A 17,955-nucleotide genomic window follows, 5' to 3' on the forward strand; every position below is an offset into this window, starting at 1 on the left:
TTCCAACCGCGAGGAAAAGGACCAAAACAAACCGAAGAATATCTTCAAGATAATTTTTTTCCACAGTAGCGAGGAGACTTCAGACTGGTGATCTCTTATAAAGTGAAGTTTCAGCATATTTAAGGGTTAAAGACGTATCAACCAAGTGAAGAAGGATGAATGTAAAATCAGTAGGGGTGGTCTCCAACATTCGCTTCTTAATTAGAAGAGGTTAAGAAGTAATGGTTTTTCTTTTGTCTCTTTGCAAAAATAGCACGTGTTGAGGCATCCATTATATTGGTAATTAATTTTTTTTTGCCGTATACATAAAAACCGATTTCAAAACTTTTCGAAATATTTGGCATTAAAAAAAAATGAAAAAGTCAAACCAACAATTTTTTTCGTTTACTTTGGTTTGGCATTTCCACAAAGTTTAAGAGTGTGATTTAAAATTTTTTTTTTAAATCCAAAAACCATTATGGCCGCCAAGAAGAGTAAATGGTTTTACCTGGTATATTTATACCATGCATTGTACTACTTGTTTATTGCCCTTCTCCAAATCACATTGAAATGTTTATATTCTAATTAACTCATTTGTGCAAGGCTACTCGAATTTAAATTGGAAAATTGTAACTCGCTTCGAAAGCTGTCAAATTACATACATTCATTATATATCAAGGCGGACAAAAAAACATGGTGAGTTAAGCCAAAATTCCATTGGGGTCACACCGACAAGCACTATCCTGAACTATCGGTGTGTTTTCGCCGTTCGATTACTCGTTCGAGCTGGGTAACTAGAAAACAAGGCCAATTGAATAAAACTGACGCCGGAACTCAAATCAGCATTTTTAAAAACACTCACAAACGTATAAAATGTTTCCTGGGACTGGGGTAGCTTTCGGTAGTTTGATTTTCGACACTCGTCAGTTCGATATTTCAATTCGAGAGTACATTTTAGTTTCCGTATCTTGGTATGAGCAATTTAGTTTTCATATTTCAAAAAGTGTTTTGAAGCGAGAGTAGAAATAGCTTATTTCTTAACTTCTGAACAAAAATTCATTCCTTAAATAATCAAAAAAGCATTAACAAATTTTAGTTTTCGATACTACGCGCCGATATTTGGTGTTGTGGAGAGCAAAAACGATAGCCTCATACACGTTCTTGCTCGGTATCGATACAAGAAACGCCGCCCCTCAGATTTCTTCAAGCTTGTCAGCCCGGCGTATTTGTATTAGTTTTACCTGCAACCAGTAGAATGGGCGGCTTATCCGCATGCAGTTCCATTTGCCGCGCTATCCATTGGCCATCAAAATGTGCATACCAAAGTCCTCGTTTGGCTGCAAACAAATTAAGATGTTTTTTTTTATTTGTTTTCAATATTAAACATAAGTTTTGAAATATATTAATTACTTACTATTTTCAGGCGCATTTGCACGCATAAATGGTATACGGAAGTAACGGTGTTGGGCAGTCGTAATTTCCTGTTTCGGATGTGCTAGCGGTGGTGCTTTGTAAGCTATAATTAAAAGATAATTGAATGAATAACAACATTAACGCTGGATTTTCATTGGCTCAAAAAGACTGACATCAAAAACTGCCTCAAACTGGCCCGCTGGCCAATTAGGGCTAAAGGCGTTTCCACTATGTCACATTACCGACTCGAAGTCGATAAAGCATTTCTTGGCCAAAAACACTATTTATGGTAATTATTTATTGAAGGACATCCGTGAGTAAAGGAAAATAAATTGCCAAAGGTTAAATTTGCTATAGATCTAGGCCATTTCACTTATTGGTCAATTTAACTATCACATAGTAGTCAAAACGGACCGCAAACGAATTTGACGTGTTATGACAAGCCGTTTTCATTGATATCGCCAAATTTGTGGTAAAGTTTGACCTAGTGAAAATCAAGTATTAGTATTTCCATGTCATTCTCGTTTTTACATATTTGTCGTTTAAATTGACACTTCGTAGTCAAAACGGACAGCAAACGCATTTGATGTCCAATGACAAGCCGTTTTCACTAACATGACAATGTTTGACTTGGTGAAAATTAAGCATTACCTTAAATTTAATATTTAGTTAGTTTAGTCGCATGCTCTGTCAATATTTTTAGTTTCAAAAAAAGCATGCAGAGCATTTAGGCAAATGAATTGTTAATGTCAAATATGCCAAGTGAGTGGAAAATTGTCGTTTTCACGTATTTGTCATTTTAGTTGACAGTTCGTGGTCGAACGCATTTGACTTCGTATGACAAGCCGTTTTGATTGAAATGACAATCTTTGATGTCAAAATTTGACCCTCAAAAACCTAAAATAAGCTTTAGTCGTTCAAATCAAAAAATCAGCCAAATTTTACACTAAACAGCCAGAACTTATTTCTACCTGCTTCCATTACGCTTTTAGGTGCGCGTTCATTTTCCTCCATCGTCGTGCGTTTACGATTCTTTGCTTTCCAGGCATGATAGACCTTCAAACGACGGTGGAATTCTTGTCGGCAAGCCTACAAACAAAAAAAACAATAAAAAAAAACATCTTAATTAAGCTTATTATTAAGAATTCACGAGCTTAACGCCGGCTTATAATAATTGAATATTCAATTATTACGTTTTTCTAAGAGAAACTGAAAAGAAAGAAAGAAACATTTACTGGCATATTGCGATGGTACCATTTCGAAAACCGCTACGTAATCATCATCCGGCAATTTCGTAATGTTATCAAAGGTTTCACCGAGATTCGAACCGCGAATCATACGGTGAAACTGCAGTTGCGTTAACCACTAGGCTATCCTGCTTGTATTTGTTTTCTACACTAACAACACAATTGAGACATTCTGTCTCTATAAGGTTAAGACAACTGCAATTTCACCGTGTGATTCGCGGTTCGAATATCGGTGAAACCTTTGATAACATTACGAAATTGCCTGATGATGATTACGTGGCGGTTTTCGAAATGGTACCATCGCAATATGCCAGTAAATGTTTCTTTCTTTTCAGTTTATCTTAGAAAAACATAATAATTGAATATTCAATTATTATAAGCCGGTGTTAAGCTCGTGAATTCTTAATAATAAGTATAAATTGAACACACCATTAAAACAAACAAATTTCTTAATTAAGAACATAATTTTATCTATTGCATAATTATATGTCAATTTTTTTATAGAAATCCTAACAATAATCAATTCTGGAAGTTAATTAATATACTTCAGAAAGTGTACTTCGATACTCACCTCGAGTAACTCAATATCACAGGAAGTATTGATTGCATCACGTAATTCCGAGTATTTCCATTTAGACAAATCATATTTCTGTTTACCCAATGCTTGTTGTTGAGCACGAACGTTCTCCGATCTAAATATTTAAATTAGTTAATAAGTTTACATAAATACTAAAAAAAAATAAAAAAAATAAAAACATTTATCAATGTATGAAATTTGAATATGAATATGGTCAAATGGGTTTAGAATGATAACGCAGCCGTAATTTTTGTCGTATTTAAAAATGTAAATAATGATATCATTTCACAAAGCATTATAAACTGTTTTTATATTTTATTAATTTGATGATAAATATTTATCACAAAAATAACACTTAGAATTTGTCTTAAGAGCATTTGATGAGCGTTTAAAAAATCGTTATGTTTGGTTTTCATTAGGTCAAAATGACTGACATCAAAAACTGTCAAGCCGATTCCCTGGTCCGTTGGGGTTAGAGGCGTTTCAATTGTTATATTACTGACTTGGGGTCGATAAAGCAGTGCGTGGTCAAAACCCACGCTAAAATTTTGTGCTCATTTATTTCCCAACCCGTTTAATTATTTCCCGTGGTTTTACACGTTTCGACATTTGTTACTGCTTGGACAGGCGTCCTAGGTGATGGCAAACGAAAATAAGTTCCCAACATGTTAGTAAATGAAATTTGAATGTCGAATTTGCCATATCGTTGGGCAATAGCTGCTTACACTTATTGAAAAATTCAGTTGCCACTTTGTAGTCAACACTTTGAAGCTGTATGATAGGCAGTGATATTGCCATGGAAATAACTTTCTTACTTTTGAAATATTTTTTAAAAAGGTTGGGTCAAATACCCAGCGAAGTGCTGTACAGTGAAGTAATATTAAAAATTGTATATAAAATTTAAATAGATACATTTTTCTAATAATTGCATTTATTGAGTGTATTTATATATGTGTGTACATCTGCAAATCGCTGCTGTGAACGAAATTTGTAATAAGTGACTGAAATTGGAAAATTAAGAAAAAAATGAGTTGAGTGCTAAAATTATAAGGCTCAATGAATTTTTAAAATTTTTAAATATTTTTCTACAGTTTTCCAACTCACTTATTTAAATATCGTGATGCAAATGTTGCAACACCTCGTGTGAAGCTTTTTTTCAACAATTTTTTAAACAATAAAAAAAAGTATTAATATACATATATGTACATTAAGGCAGGTTCTACAATTCACTTGCAAATGAAATTGCATTTTCAGATAAAGCGCATCCGAGCGCAAGTGAAATGTAGAATATGCGCTTAGTTGTTAGTAGGAATTTGTGCATAAACTGCTTAATTTTAATTTAGTTTTAACATTAGAAAGCTACATAACAAGATAAAAAAGCGTGCTTTTTGTGTACCTGATAAGTTTGTTCGGAGCCATGGGCGAAACATCATTTTGACCACTGAATGCAGGCAGAGGGAATAAAATTTGTTTGTTTGTAAATATGCAAGAAAATAAAGTACAATATTTGTATATAAAGAGATGAAGGAATATTTTTGGTGTATTTTATACATAAGCGAAATGTACGAAACAATTTATACAATAATATACAACATAGGTACTGCAACTGAGATATCCAAAAAGTCTTTTATTAAAACTTAATCTAAAATAAATCATTTTTATAAAAACATGGTGATGGCCTTTGAAAATCTAAAGTACCTATGAAGTTATCTATCTCGTTGGTGATACTGAAAAACATTTAGCATATAAATTTCGTAGGTTTTGTAAAGTTTTCCTATGAACTCAAGTGCTTCTAAGCGTATTTTCTGACAGTTAACCCTGATGGGCAATTTTGATACCACAGCTCGGGAATTAACCAATGAAAAATATTATAAGAAGGCGGACAATGGTAATCCCATTACAGGATATACATTCCGTTATACCGTTTTCACACAGAAACCTAATCGAATCACAATTCTGTTTAATGGAATAATTAAGTTTCCCTTTTCATACAGGGCCTTTTGCTTCATGTTATGTATGAAACGAAGTGATAACGCCACACACTGAATTAATTTACTATCATTTTGGCAACCCTGTTTTGCTTATTCTTTTTCGTTCTTTTTTATTCTTTAGTATTAACTCAACACATTTTATATTGAAATGTTCATATCCACTCATATTAAAAAGACTGAGTAAATATACATATACAAAAGTGGTGTCAAAAGTGGGATTAAAAAGATGAGCCTCACATCGGAAGATTTGAAGAGGGTGCTGGATGCATTGGCAGGGGCAATTCGCGAGGCTGTAGAGGGGGCGTCCCACAGTGCTGGGGCAAATGCAAATCAGCGGGCAGCAACCAAACCGCCACCGTTTAGTATTGCAGAATACAAGTCAGAAGACAAATCCTCAGTGCAGCATTTTTTCGCACGCGTAGATCGGGCCTTACAGCTGAGCAAAGTTCCATAAGAGGAACAACACAACTTCGTACTCGTGCATATGGGGGCAGAGCTGAACGCCGCACTAAAAATACTTGCTAGCCCAAAGACGCCTGACTCGCTGAAACACAATGAAATAAAAACCGTGTTAATTCGTCATTTTGATGGCTCACGGAACAAGTATGCTGAAAGTATCAAATTTAGACAAAGTAAGCAAGAAAAAGGCGAATCGATTGCCGAGTACGCACTTCGTTTAAAAAAGGGCGCTGCATATTGTGAATGTGGCGACTTTTTGGATAGGATGTTAACAGAGCAGTTAGTGTATGGCGTGGAGTCACGCTATATTTGCAATGAGGTTATAAGTAAAAAACCAAACAATTTTACTGAGGCATACGAAATTGCGCACACAATCGAACTAGCACAAAGTGCAACAACAGATCTGAAGTGTACAGAGTGGGAACAACCAAGTGAACCAACGTTTAAACTGGGATACGAACCAGTCAAAACAAAAAGAAATGCAAATGCTGAAAAGTTGACGAAGAAGCCAAAAGAAAAAACCGCAAATTGTTACGGATGTGGGGGCCAACACAGCAGAAGACTGCAAATTCAGTAGCTCCAAATGTTTTTCGTGTGGAAAATTGGGCCACATTGCAAAAGTGTGCAAGGCAAAACTAGATCAGATTTCAGAGGATGAGCTCGAACCAGTTCAGCAGCTGAACAGCATTAATGTATGTAAAGCAGTAGACAGAAAAATGCTTCACGTAAATATCGATGGAAAGCAAATACAGATGGAGCTTGACACGGGTGCCCCATGCGCCATTATTAATTATAAAACTCTTCGCACTATAAAACCGAATTTTAGATTATTAAAAACAGATAGGCGATTTACAAGCTACACGGGGCATAGAGTGAACTGCATGGGTAGGGTTGTAGTAACCGCATCAATGGGGAGGACTAAGCGGCGCCTGAATCTGTATGTTGTCCAAGAAGATTTCGATACACTTTGCGGCAGAGAATGGATCTTACAATTCGCACGTCAAATTAACTTTTCGGAGCTATTTTCGTCAGCCAGGCAAATTAACTCTATAAGTTCAACCGCGCCAAAACTTTCAGAAAACCAACGAGAACGGCTGCAACATCTCCTTGCAAGTTACGAAGAAGTCTTTGACACGACAGCGGGTAAGTTGAGAGGACCGCCTGCAAAAGTGAAGCTGAAGGCGGGAGCCACACCAGTGTTCGCACGAGCACGCGAAATACCAATGGCATTGAGAGAGGCGTATGCCAAGGAAATATATCGCAAAATCCAGTCTGGCTTTTACGTGAGAGTAGAGCATTCGGAATGGGCTTCAGCAACACATGTAGTCGCGAAAAAAATGGAGATATTCGCATCACTGGCAATTACAAGCCAACGGTTAATCCAAGAATGATTATTGACGAACATCCGATTCCTAAAGCGGAATACTTGTTCAATAAAATGAAAAAAGCGGCGATATTTTGTCACTTGGATATAACGACGCATATACACACCTTACGATCGACGATGATTTCGCACATGGTTTGACATTAAACACAGCTACACACGGACTAGTACGACCGACTCGTGCGGTATATGGGGCAGCAAATATTCCAGCTATTTGGCAAAGAAAAATGGAGACGCTCTTGCAAGGAGTGCCAAACGTTTTAAATTTCTTTGATGACATCTTGGTGTTCGCGGAAAATTTTGAAGAGCTGTTGAGGGTTTTGGCGACAACGCTAAATCGCATCAAATGCAATGGTCTACGCTTAAATAAGTCAAAGTGTGTTTTTGCTACTCCATCGGTGGAGTTTTTAGGCCATCGCATCGACGCACAGGGGGTGCATAAATCTGACAAACACATTGAAGCTGTACTGAATAGCCCCAAACCAACGAATGTGGAGGAGATACAGCTGTTTTTAGGAAAAGCTACTTACTATAGTGCATTTATCCCAGACCTGGCGACGAGAGCGCGACCATTGCGCGATATGCTGAAAAGCGAAAAATTTCACAGGTCCAAAGAGGCAAATTCAGCCTTTGAGTATCTAAAACAGGCGCTGGTTTCTCCACAAGTCTTGATACCCTACAACCCGGCACTACCGGTTCTACTAGCGACGGACGCGAGTCAAACAGGGATGGGAGCGGTGCTATCACATCGCTTAGAGAACGGAACTGAACGACCCATTGCATACGCAAGTTGAACACTGAATACTGCAGAACAGCGATACCCACAGATGGACAAAGAGGCACTGGCAATAGTATGGGCAGTTCAGAAAATTTTCAAATATTTATACGTGCGTCATTTCACGCTAATCACAGATCATAAACCGTTGTCACACATTTTACAACCAGACAAGTCTCTACCAGTATTTTGCATTAGCAGAATGGCTAATTACGCAGACTTTCTGAGTAGATTTGATTTCGAAGTGGTGTACAAAAATTCAAAGGCAAACGCTAACGCCGACTATCTTTCACGGGTCCACCCTCTACGACAGCAACCATTACAGGTGGGACAGGTGCGGCAGGCATATACGGATAATCCAGACGAATACGACGAGTTCGACAACTTTGTGATTCGCCAAATCAACCAATTACCATTAAGATCCGACAAAATTGCAAACGAATCCAGAAAAGACGAGCGACTGGGTAAAATAATTAAACTGCTGGAAACAGGTCAATACTTGAAGAGGACAGGATACAAGTCCACAGAAGTGAGTTACAAGCTATCGTCAGGATGTTTGATGTTCGAGCATCGCGTCGTCATTCCACCAAAGTACAGAGCCAAACGAAATTGCGCACACAATCGAACTAGCACAAAGTGCAACAACAGATCTGAAGTGTACAGAGTGGGAACAACCAAGTGAACCAACGTTTAAACTGGGATACGAACCAGTCAAAACAAAAAGAAATGCAAATGCTGAAAAGTTGACGAAGAAGCCAAAAGAAAAAACCGCAAATTGTTACGGATGTGGGGGCCAACACAGCAGAAGACTGCAAATTCAGTAGCTCCAAATGTTTTTCGTGTGGAAAATTGGGCCACATTGCAAAAGTGTGCAAGGCAAAACTAGATCATATTTCAGAGGATGAGCTCGAACCAGTTCAGCAGCTGAACAGCATTAATGTATGTAAAGCAGTAGACAGAAAAATGCTTCACGTAAATATCGATGGAAAGCAAATACAGATGGAGCTTGACACGGGTGCCCCATGCGCCATTATTAATTATAAAACTCTTCGCACTATAAAACCGAATTTTAGATTATTAAAAACAGATAGGCGATTTACAAGCTACACGGGGCATAGAGTGAACTGCATGGGTAGGGTTGTAGTAACCGCATCAATGGGGAGGACTAAGCGGCGCCTGAATCTGTATGTTGTCCAAGAAGATTTCGATACACTTTGCGGCAGAGAATGGATCTTACAATTCGCACGTCAAATTAACTTTTCGGAGCTATTTTCGTCAGCCAGGCAAATTAACTCTATAAGTTCAACCGCGCCAAAACTTTCAGAAAACCAACGAGAACGGCTGCAACATCTCCTTGCAAGTTACGAAGAAGTCTTTGACACGACAGCGGGTAAGTTGAGAGGACCGCCTGCAAAAGTGAAGCTGAAGGCGGGAGCCACACCAGTGTTCGCACGAGCACGCGAAATACCAATGGCATTGAGAGAGGCGTATGCCAAGGAAATATATCGCAAAATCCAGTCTGGCTTTTACGTGAGAGTAGAGCATTCGGAATGGGCTTCAGCAACACATGTAGTCGCGAAAAAAATGGAGATATTCGCATCACTGGCAATTACAAGCCAACGGTTAATCCAAGAATGATTATTGACGAACATCCGATTCCTAAAGCGGAATACTTGTTCAATAAAATGAAAAAAGCGGCGATATTTTGTCACTTGGATATAACGACGCATATACACACCTTACGATCGACGATGATTTCGCACATGTTTTGACATTAAACACAGCTACACACGGACTAGTACGACCGACTCGTGCGGTATATGGGGCAGCAAATATTCCAGCTATTTGGCAAAGAAAAATGGAGACGCTCCTGCAAGGAGTGCCAAACGTTTTAAATTTCTTTGATGACATCTTGGTGTTCGCGGAAAATTTTGAAGAGCTGCTGAGGGTTTTGGCGACAACGCTAAATCGCATCAAATGCAATGGTCTACGCTTAAATAAGTCAAAGTGTGTTTTTGCTACTCCATCGGTGGAGTTTTTAGGCCATCGCATCGACGCACAGGGGGTGCATAAATCTGACAAACACATTGAAGCTGTACTGAATAGCCCCAAACCAACGAATGTGGAGGAGATACAGCTGTTTTTAGGAAAAGCTACTTACTATAGTGCATTTATCCCAGACCTGGCGACGAGAGCGCGACCATTGCGCGATATGTTGAAAAGCGAAAAATTTCACAGGTCCAAAGAGGCAAATTCAGCCTTTGAGTATCTAAAACAGGCGCTGGTTTCTCCACAAGTCTTGATACCCTACAACCCGGCACTACCGGTTCTACTAGCGACGGACGCGAGTCAAACAGGGATGGGAGCGGTGCTATCACATCGCTTAGAGAACGGAACTGAACGACCCATTGCATACGCAAGTTGAACACTGAATACTGCAGAACAGCGATACCCACAGATGGACAAAGAGGCACTGGCAATAGTATGGGCAGTTCAGAAAATTTTCAAATATTTATACGCGCGTCATTTCACGCTAATCACAGATCATAAACCGTTGTCACACATTTTACAACCAGACAAGTCTCTACCAGTATTTTGCATTAGCAGAATGGCTAATTACGCAGACTTTCTGAGTAGATTTGATTTCGAAGTGGTGTACAAAAATTCAAAGGCAAACGCTAACGCCGACTATCTTTCACGGGTCCACCCTCTACGACAGCAACCATTACAGGTGGGACAGGTGCGGCAGGCATATACGGATAATCCAGACGAATACGACGAGTTCGACAACTTTGTGATTCGCCAAATCAACCAATTACCATTAAGATCCGACAAAATTGCAAACGAATCCAGAAAAGACGAGCGACTGGGTAAAATAATTAAACTGCTGGAAACAGGTCAATACTTGAAGAGGACAGGATACAAGTCCACAGAAGTGAGTTACAAGCTATCGTCAGGATGTTTGATGTTCGAGCATCGCGTCGTCATTCTACCAAAGTACAGAGCCAAACGAAATTGCGCACACAATCGAACTAGCACAAAGTGCAACAACAGATCTGAAGTGTACAGAGTGGGAACAACCAAGTGAACCAACGTTTAAACTGGGATACGAACCAGTCAAAACAAAAAGAAATGCAAATGCTGAAAAGTTGACGAAGAAGCCAAAAGAAAAAACCGCAAATTGTTACGGATGTGGGGGCCAACACAGCAGAAGACTGCAAATTCAGTAGCTCCAAATGTTTTTCGTGTGGAAAATTGGGCCACATTGCAAAAGTGTGCAAGGCAAAACTAGATCATATTTCAGAGGATGAGCTCGAACCAGTTCAGCAGCTGAACAGCATTAATGTATGTAAAGCAGTAGACAGAAAAATGCTTCACGTAAATATCGATGGAAAGCAAATACAGATGGAGCTTGACACGGGTGCCCCATGCGCCATTATTAATTATAAAACTCTTCGCACTATAAAACCGAATTTTAGATTATTAAAAACAGATAGGCGATTTACAAGCTACACGGGGCATAGAGTGAACTGCATGGGTAGGGTTGTAGTAACCGCATCAATGGGGAGGACTAAGCGGCGCCTGAATCTGTATGTTGTCCAAGAAGATTTCGATACACTGCGGCAGAGAATGGATCTTACAATTCGCACGTCAAATTAACTTTTCGGAGCTATTTTCGTCAGCCAGGCAAATTAACTCTATAAGTTCAACCGCGCCAAAACTTTCAGAAAACCAACGAGAACGGCTGCAACATCTCCTTGCAAGTTACGAAGAAGTCTTTGACACGACAGCAGGTAAGTTGAGAGGACCGCCTGCAAAAGTGAAGCTGAAGGCGGGAGCCACACCAGTGTTCGCACGAGCACGCGAAATACCAATGGCATTGAGAGAGGCGTATGCCAAGGAAATATATCGCAAAATCCAGTCTGGCTTTTACGTGAGAGTAGAGCATTCGGAATGGGCTTCAGAAACACATGTAGTCGCGAAAAAAATGGAGATATTCGCATCACTGGCAATTACAAGCCAACGGTTAATCCAAGAATGATTATTGACGAACATCCGATTCCTAAAGCGGAATACTTGTTCAATAAAATGAAAAAAGCGGCGATATTTTGTCACTTGGATATAACGACGCATATACACACCTTACGATCGACGATGATTTCGCACATGTTTTGACATTAAACACAGCTACACACGGACTAGTACGACCGACTCGTGCGGTATATGGGGCAGCAAATATTCCAGCTATTTGGCAAAGAAAAATGGAGACGCTCCTGCAAGGAGTGCCAAACGTTTTAAATTTCTTTGATGACATCTTGGTGTTCGCGGAAAATTTTGAAGAGCTGCTGAGGGTTTTGGCGACAACGCTAAATCGCATCAAATGCAATGGTCTACGCTTAAATAAGTCAAAGTGTGTTTTTGCTACTCCATCGGTGGAGTTTTTAGGCCATCGCATCGACGCACAGGGGGTGCATAAATCTGACAAACACATTGAAGCTGTACTGAATAGCCCCAAACCAACGAATGTGGAGGAGATACAGCTGTTTTTAGGAAAAGCTACTTACTATAGTGCATTTATCCCAGACCTGGCGACGAGAGCGCGACCATTGCGCGATATGCTGAAAAGCGAAAAATTTCACAGGTCCAAAGAGGCAAATTCAGCCTTTGAGTATCTAAAACAGGCGCTGGTTTCTCCACAAGTCTTGATACCCTACAACCCGGCACTACCGGTTCTACTAGCGACGGACGCGAGTCAAACAGGGATGGGAGCGGTGCTATCACATCGCTTAGAGAACGGAACTGAACGACCCATTGCATACGCAAGTTGAACACTGAATACTGCAGAACAGCGATACCCACAGATGGACAAAGAGGCACTGGCAATAGTATGGGCAGTTCAGAAAATTTTCAAATATTTATACGCGCGTCATTTCACGCTAATCACAGATCATAAACCGTTGTCACACATTTTACAACCAGACAAGTCTCTACCAGTATTTTGCATTAGCAGAATGGCTAATTACGCAGACTTTCTGAGTAGATTTGATTTCGAAGTGGTGTACAAAAATTCAAAGGCAAACGCTAACGCCGACTATCTTTCACGGGTCCACCCTCTACGACAGCAACCATTACAGGTGGGACAGGTGCGGCAGGCATATACGGATAATCCAGACGAATACGACGAGTTCGACAACTTTGTGATTCGCCAAATCAACCAATTACCATTAAGATCCGACAAAATTGCAAACGAATCCAGAAAAGACGAGCGACTGGGTAAAATAATTAAACTGCTGGAAACAGGTCAATACTTGAAGAGGACAGGATACAAGTCCACAGAAGTGAGTTACAAGCTATCGTCAGGATGTTTGATGTTCGAGCATCGCGTCGTCATTCTACCAAAGTACAGAGCCAAACGAAATTGCGCACACAATCGAACTAGCACAAAGTGCAACAACAGATCTGAAGTGTACAGAGTGGGAACAACCAAGTGAACCAACGTTTAAACTGGGATACGAACCAGTCAAAACAAAAAGAAATGCAAATGCTGAAAAGTTGACGAAGAAGCCAAAAGAAAAAACCGCAAATTGTTACGGATGTGGGGGCCAACACAGCAGAAGACTGCAAATTCAGTAGCTCCAAATGTTTTTCGTGTGGAAAATTGGGCCACATTGCAAAAGTGTGCAAGGCAAAACTAGATCATATTTCAGAGGATGAGCTCGAACCAGTTCAGCAGCTGAACAGCATTAATGTATGTAAAGCAGTAGACAGAAAAATGCTTCACGTAAATATCGATGGAAAGCAAATACAGATGGAGCTTGACACGGGTGCCCCATGCGCCATTATTAATTATAAAACTCTTCGCACTATAAAACCGAATTTTAGATTATTAAAAACAGATAGGCGATTTACAAGCTACACGGGGCATAGAGTGAACTGCATGGGTAGGGTTGTAGTAACCGCATCAATGGGGAGGACTAAGCGGCGCCTGAATCTGTATGTTGTCCAAGAAGATTTCGATACACTTTGCGGCAGAGAATGGATCTTACAATTCGCACGTCAAATTAACTTTTCGGAGCTATTTTCGTCAGCCAGGCAAATTAACTCTATAAGTTCAACCGCGCCAAAACTTTCAGAAAACCAACGAGAACGGCTGCAACATCTCCTTGCAAGTTACGAAGAAGTCTTTGACACGACAGCAGGTAAGTTGAGAGGACCGCCTGCAAAAGTGAAGCTGAAGGCGGGAGCCACACCAGTGTTCGCACGAGCACGCGAAATACCAATGGCATTGAGAGAGGCGTATGCCAAGGAAATATATCGCAAAATCCAGTCTGGCTTTTACGTGAGAGTAGAGCATTCGGAATGGGCTTCAGAAACACATGTAGTCGCGAAAAAAATGGAGATATTCGCATCACTGGCAATTACAAGCCAACGGTTAATCCAAGAATGATTATTGACGAACATCCGATTCCTAAAGCGGAATACTTGTTCAATAAAATGAAAAAAGCGGCGATATTTTGTCACTTGGATATAACGACGCATATACACACCTTACGATCGACGATGATTTCGCACATGTTTTGACATTAAACACAGCTACACACGGACTAGTACGACCGACTCGTGCGGTATATGGGGCAGCAAATATTCCAGCTATTTGGCAAAGAAAAATGGAGACGCTCCTGCAAGGAGTGCCAAACGTTTTAAATTTCTTTGATGACATCTTGGTGTTCGCGGAAAATTTTGAAGAGCTGCTGAGGGTTTTGGCGACAACGCTAAATCGCATCAAATGCAATGGTCTACGCTTAAATAAGTCAAAGTGTGTTTTTGCTACTCCATCGGTGGAGTTTTTAGGCCATCGCATCGACGCACAGGGGGTGCATAAATCTGACAAACACATTGAAGCTGTACTGAATAGCCCCAAACCAACGAATGTGGAGGAGATACAGCTGTTTTTAGGAAAAGCTACTTACTATAGTGCATTTATCCCAGACCTGGCGACGAGAGCGCGACCATTGCGCGATATGCTGAAAAGCGAAAAATTTCACAGGTCCAAAGAGGCAAATTCAGCCTTTGAGTATCTAAAACAGGCGCTGGTTTCTCCACAAGTCTTGATACCCTACAACCCGGCACTACCGGTTCTACTAGCGACGGACGCGAGTCAAACAGGGATGGGAGCGGTGCTATCACATCGCTTAGAGAACGGAACTGAACGACCCATTGCATACGCAAGTTGAACACTGAATACTGCAGAACAGCGATACCCACAGATGGACAAAGAGGCACTGGCAATAGTATGGGCAGTTCAGAAAATTTTCAAATATTTATACGCGCGTCATTTCACGCTAATCACAGATCATAAACCGTTGTCACACATTTTACAACCAGACAAGTCTCTACCAGTATTTTGCATTAGCAGAATGGCTAATTACGCAGACTTTCTGAGTAGATTTGATTTCGAAGTGGTGTACAAAAATTCAAAGGCAAACGCTAACGCCGACTATCTTTCACGGGTCCACCCTCTACGACAGCAACCATTACAGGTGGGACAGGTGCGGCAGGCATATACGGATAATCCAGACGAATACGACGAGTTCGACAACTTTGTGATTCGCCAAATCAACCAATTACCATTAAGATCCGACAAAATTGCAAACGAATCCAGAAAAGACGAGCGACTGGGTAAAATAATTAAACTGCTGGAAACAGGTCAATACTTGAAGAGGACAGGATACAAGTCCACAGAAGTGAGTTACAAGCTATCGTCAGGATGTTTGATGTTCGAGCATCGCGTCGTCATTCCACCAAAGTACAGAGCCAAACTGCTTGACAATTTACACACATCACACCTATGGATTGTCAAGATGAAAGGAATCGCCCGCTCGTTCATATACTGGCCGGGCATTGACAATGATATCGAGAACATGGCGAACAATGGCATGTGCAAAACAGGCAAACAAACCCGGGAAAAAGGGCGATCATCATTGGGAGTATCCCAAGGGACCGTGGGAACGCATTGATATTGACTATGCGGGGCCGTTCGAAGGAGCAATGCTACTGATAATCTCGGATGCGTATAGCAAGTGGTTAGAGGTGAAAATCACTAAATCAATTACGGCGGCCGCGACAATTACTTTGCTGGACGACGTATTTGCGGCTTATGGCGTTCCTCAAACGGTTGTATCTGATAATGGAACAGATTTCACGTCCGCGGAATTTAACAACTTCCTGACTACAGTCGGTGTTAAATATCACAAATACTCAGCATCGTATCACCCGGCAACTAATGGACAAGCAGAGCGAAGCGTACAGACGGTCAAGAACGCATTGAAATCAATGGGTACCACGAATAGTTCTTTGCAGGAAAACATAAACGAATTCTTGAGATATTACAAAAATGCACCACATTCGACAACAGGCACCTCGCTAGCACTATTGTTTATGGGGCGGCAGCTACGAACACGATTGGACTTGATTCGACCAGAGGAAATCTCGAGGAAAGTAGAGGAAAAACAATACATGCATCTCAAGAAAAAGGGAAGAGAGTTCAAGGTAAATCAAAACGTATACTTCCTGTCGGGTAACCCGCGAATTTCTAAGTGGCTCAAAGGAACAATACACGCCCGTCTAGGGGATCTTCACTATCAAATACAATTCAATGGGAAAATGATAAAAAGACATGTAGGCCAAATACGGAAGTCACACGCGGGGCCCGATAAAGCAACACCGGAAGTGAATCATCATGAAACGAGAGTTGCAGCTAAGGAGAACGGCACAGCTGCATCGGGTATAGTAGAAAACCACGAAGAAGTCGAAGCGCCCATAGAATCACCACAAAATATATCATTGGGATCAGAAGAAGATTTGGAAGGGTTCTCTACTCCCAACACTACAATAATACAGGACGATACACCGCCATCGCATTCAACACCAGCACGGCAGGCGACACCGGAAAGAGATCCGGAACTAAGCGAGACGCCGGCAGCCCCTCGGCGGTTGACCAGACAAAGGAAACCGACTATTTTCGAAAAAGCCTCATTATCTTTTGCAACAAATGCAGCGAAAATTAAATTTTAAATTTTTTCGTGTTTTTCTACATAGTACAGGTTTACAAGTATGATATGTATGAGAAGGAAACAATTCCCTTCTCTTTCTTACACACTGCCGTTTGACACTTCGGTCAGCTCTCCGCGAAAAACTGTTTGAAACCAAGGTCGACTGCAATAACCCGTCCAAAAATGTGGAGAGAAATTAAAAGACGCGTTTTGTCCTGTTATCAATAGTCCAAAGGCGAAAAAGTATACGAATTATTGGAAGCGAGGCAAAAACGCGTCTATTAATACCTCCCCCGACGGTTTTGGTCGTGTTTTAGCAATCGTCCCCGGTAATAAAGTATCACAATTTGTTAATTAAAATTGTCCAAAACATCTGGATTTTAAAGAGAGATATAATTAAGTGCTCGTTTGAAAGTAAATAAGAATATTTCCTTGTAGTTTTACGATATAAATTTTACGCAGTTTTCATTAGCAGCTACACTTTTCTTGGACCTAAGAAGCACAACAGTGCTAAATAGCACCCGCAAAAAAAAACGACCAAGAACAAGCATTTTATCAGGTGAGCGTGGCTGTTTATGTGCGTGCTGCTACATATCCTACTTGTAGACCTTTACAATCTTTTTCTATGTTTCGTAAATTGTTGAAAATAATTTATTTTTGATTGTCATTTGTTACATTGACAATGAAATTTGAAGCACCAAGCAAAACAGACTGGATTTTACACATTCAATAAAGCAATAATGACATAATTAAGAATTTTTATTTTGTATGGAGGATTGAGTTCAATTAGGGCTTTAATGTAGAAAACTTGACCAATTATTTCATTAAGCCTTAATCTCTAAATATTTAAGAAGTTATTCGGTCTTAATATCCCACAGTTCGAAAAAGCTTTCCAAATTTAATTTTCCATAAAATTTTATATTATTACGTCTGGGAACCATCTTTGATCTGCCTGGTCGGCTCGTAAGGATAATGGCGTAATCTTTACAGTAACCAAAGATTAAATCGTTCGTACGACAAGCGGGCTAACATGTATCCCAACGTAGCATGCATAGAGTTTATGACCGGAAAACCCCT

General features: G+C 40.2%; 1 protein-coding gene across 14 annotated transcripts in view; it reads right to left on the bottom strand.

Moving 5' to 3' along the window:
- Window positions 1-17,955, bottom strand: part of jar (Myosin heavy chain 95F jaguar) — a 141,642-nt gene that overhangs the window by 6,660 nt on the left and 117,027 nt on the right. For 13 of the 14 annotated variants that reach the window (XM_067760990.1, XM_067760989.1, XM_067760987.1 and 10 more), the window contains 6 exons: window positions 4,613-4,657; window positions 4,321-4,365; window positions 3,211-3,331; window positions 2,364-2,481; window positions 1,394-1,495; window positions 1,221-1,316 (listed from right to left, as the gene is read on the bottom strand). In XM_067760990.1, coding sequence (XP_067617091.1) covers window positions 1,221-1,316; window positions 1,394-1,495; window positions 2,364-2,481; window positions 3,211-3,331; window positions 4,321-4,365; window positions 4,613-4,657 — 527 coding nt within the window. The remainder of the gene's footprint in view (window positions 1-1,220; window positions 1,317-1,393; window positions 1,496-2,363; window positions 2,482-3,210; window positions 3,332-4,320; window positions 4,366-4,612; window positions 4,658-17,955) is intronic. The other variant, XM_067760984.1, reaches the window with a different exon arrangement.

This window comes from Eurosta solidaginis, chromosome 1 (genome assembly GCF_040869045.1).
Source record: "Eurosta solidaginis isolate ZX-2024a chromosome 1, ASM4086904v1, whole genome shotgun sequence".
NCBI classification, from domain to species: domain Eukaryota; kingdom Metazoa; phylum Arthropoda; class Insecta; order Diptera; family Tephritidae; genus Eurosta; species Eurosta solidaginis.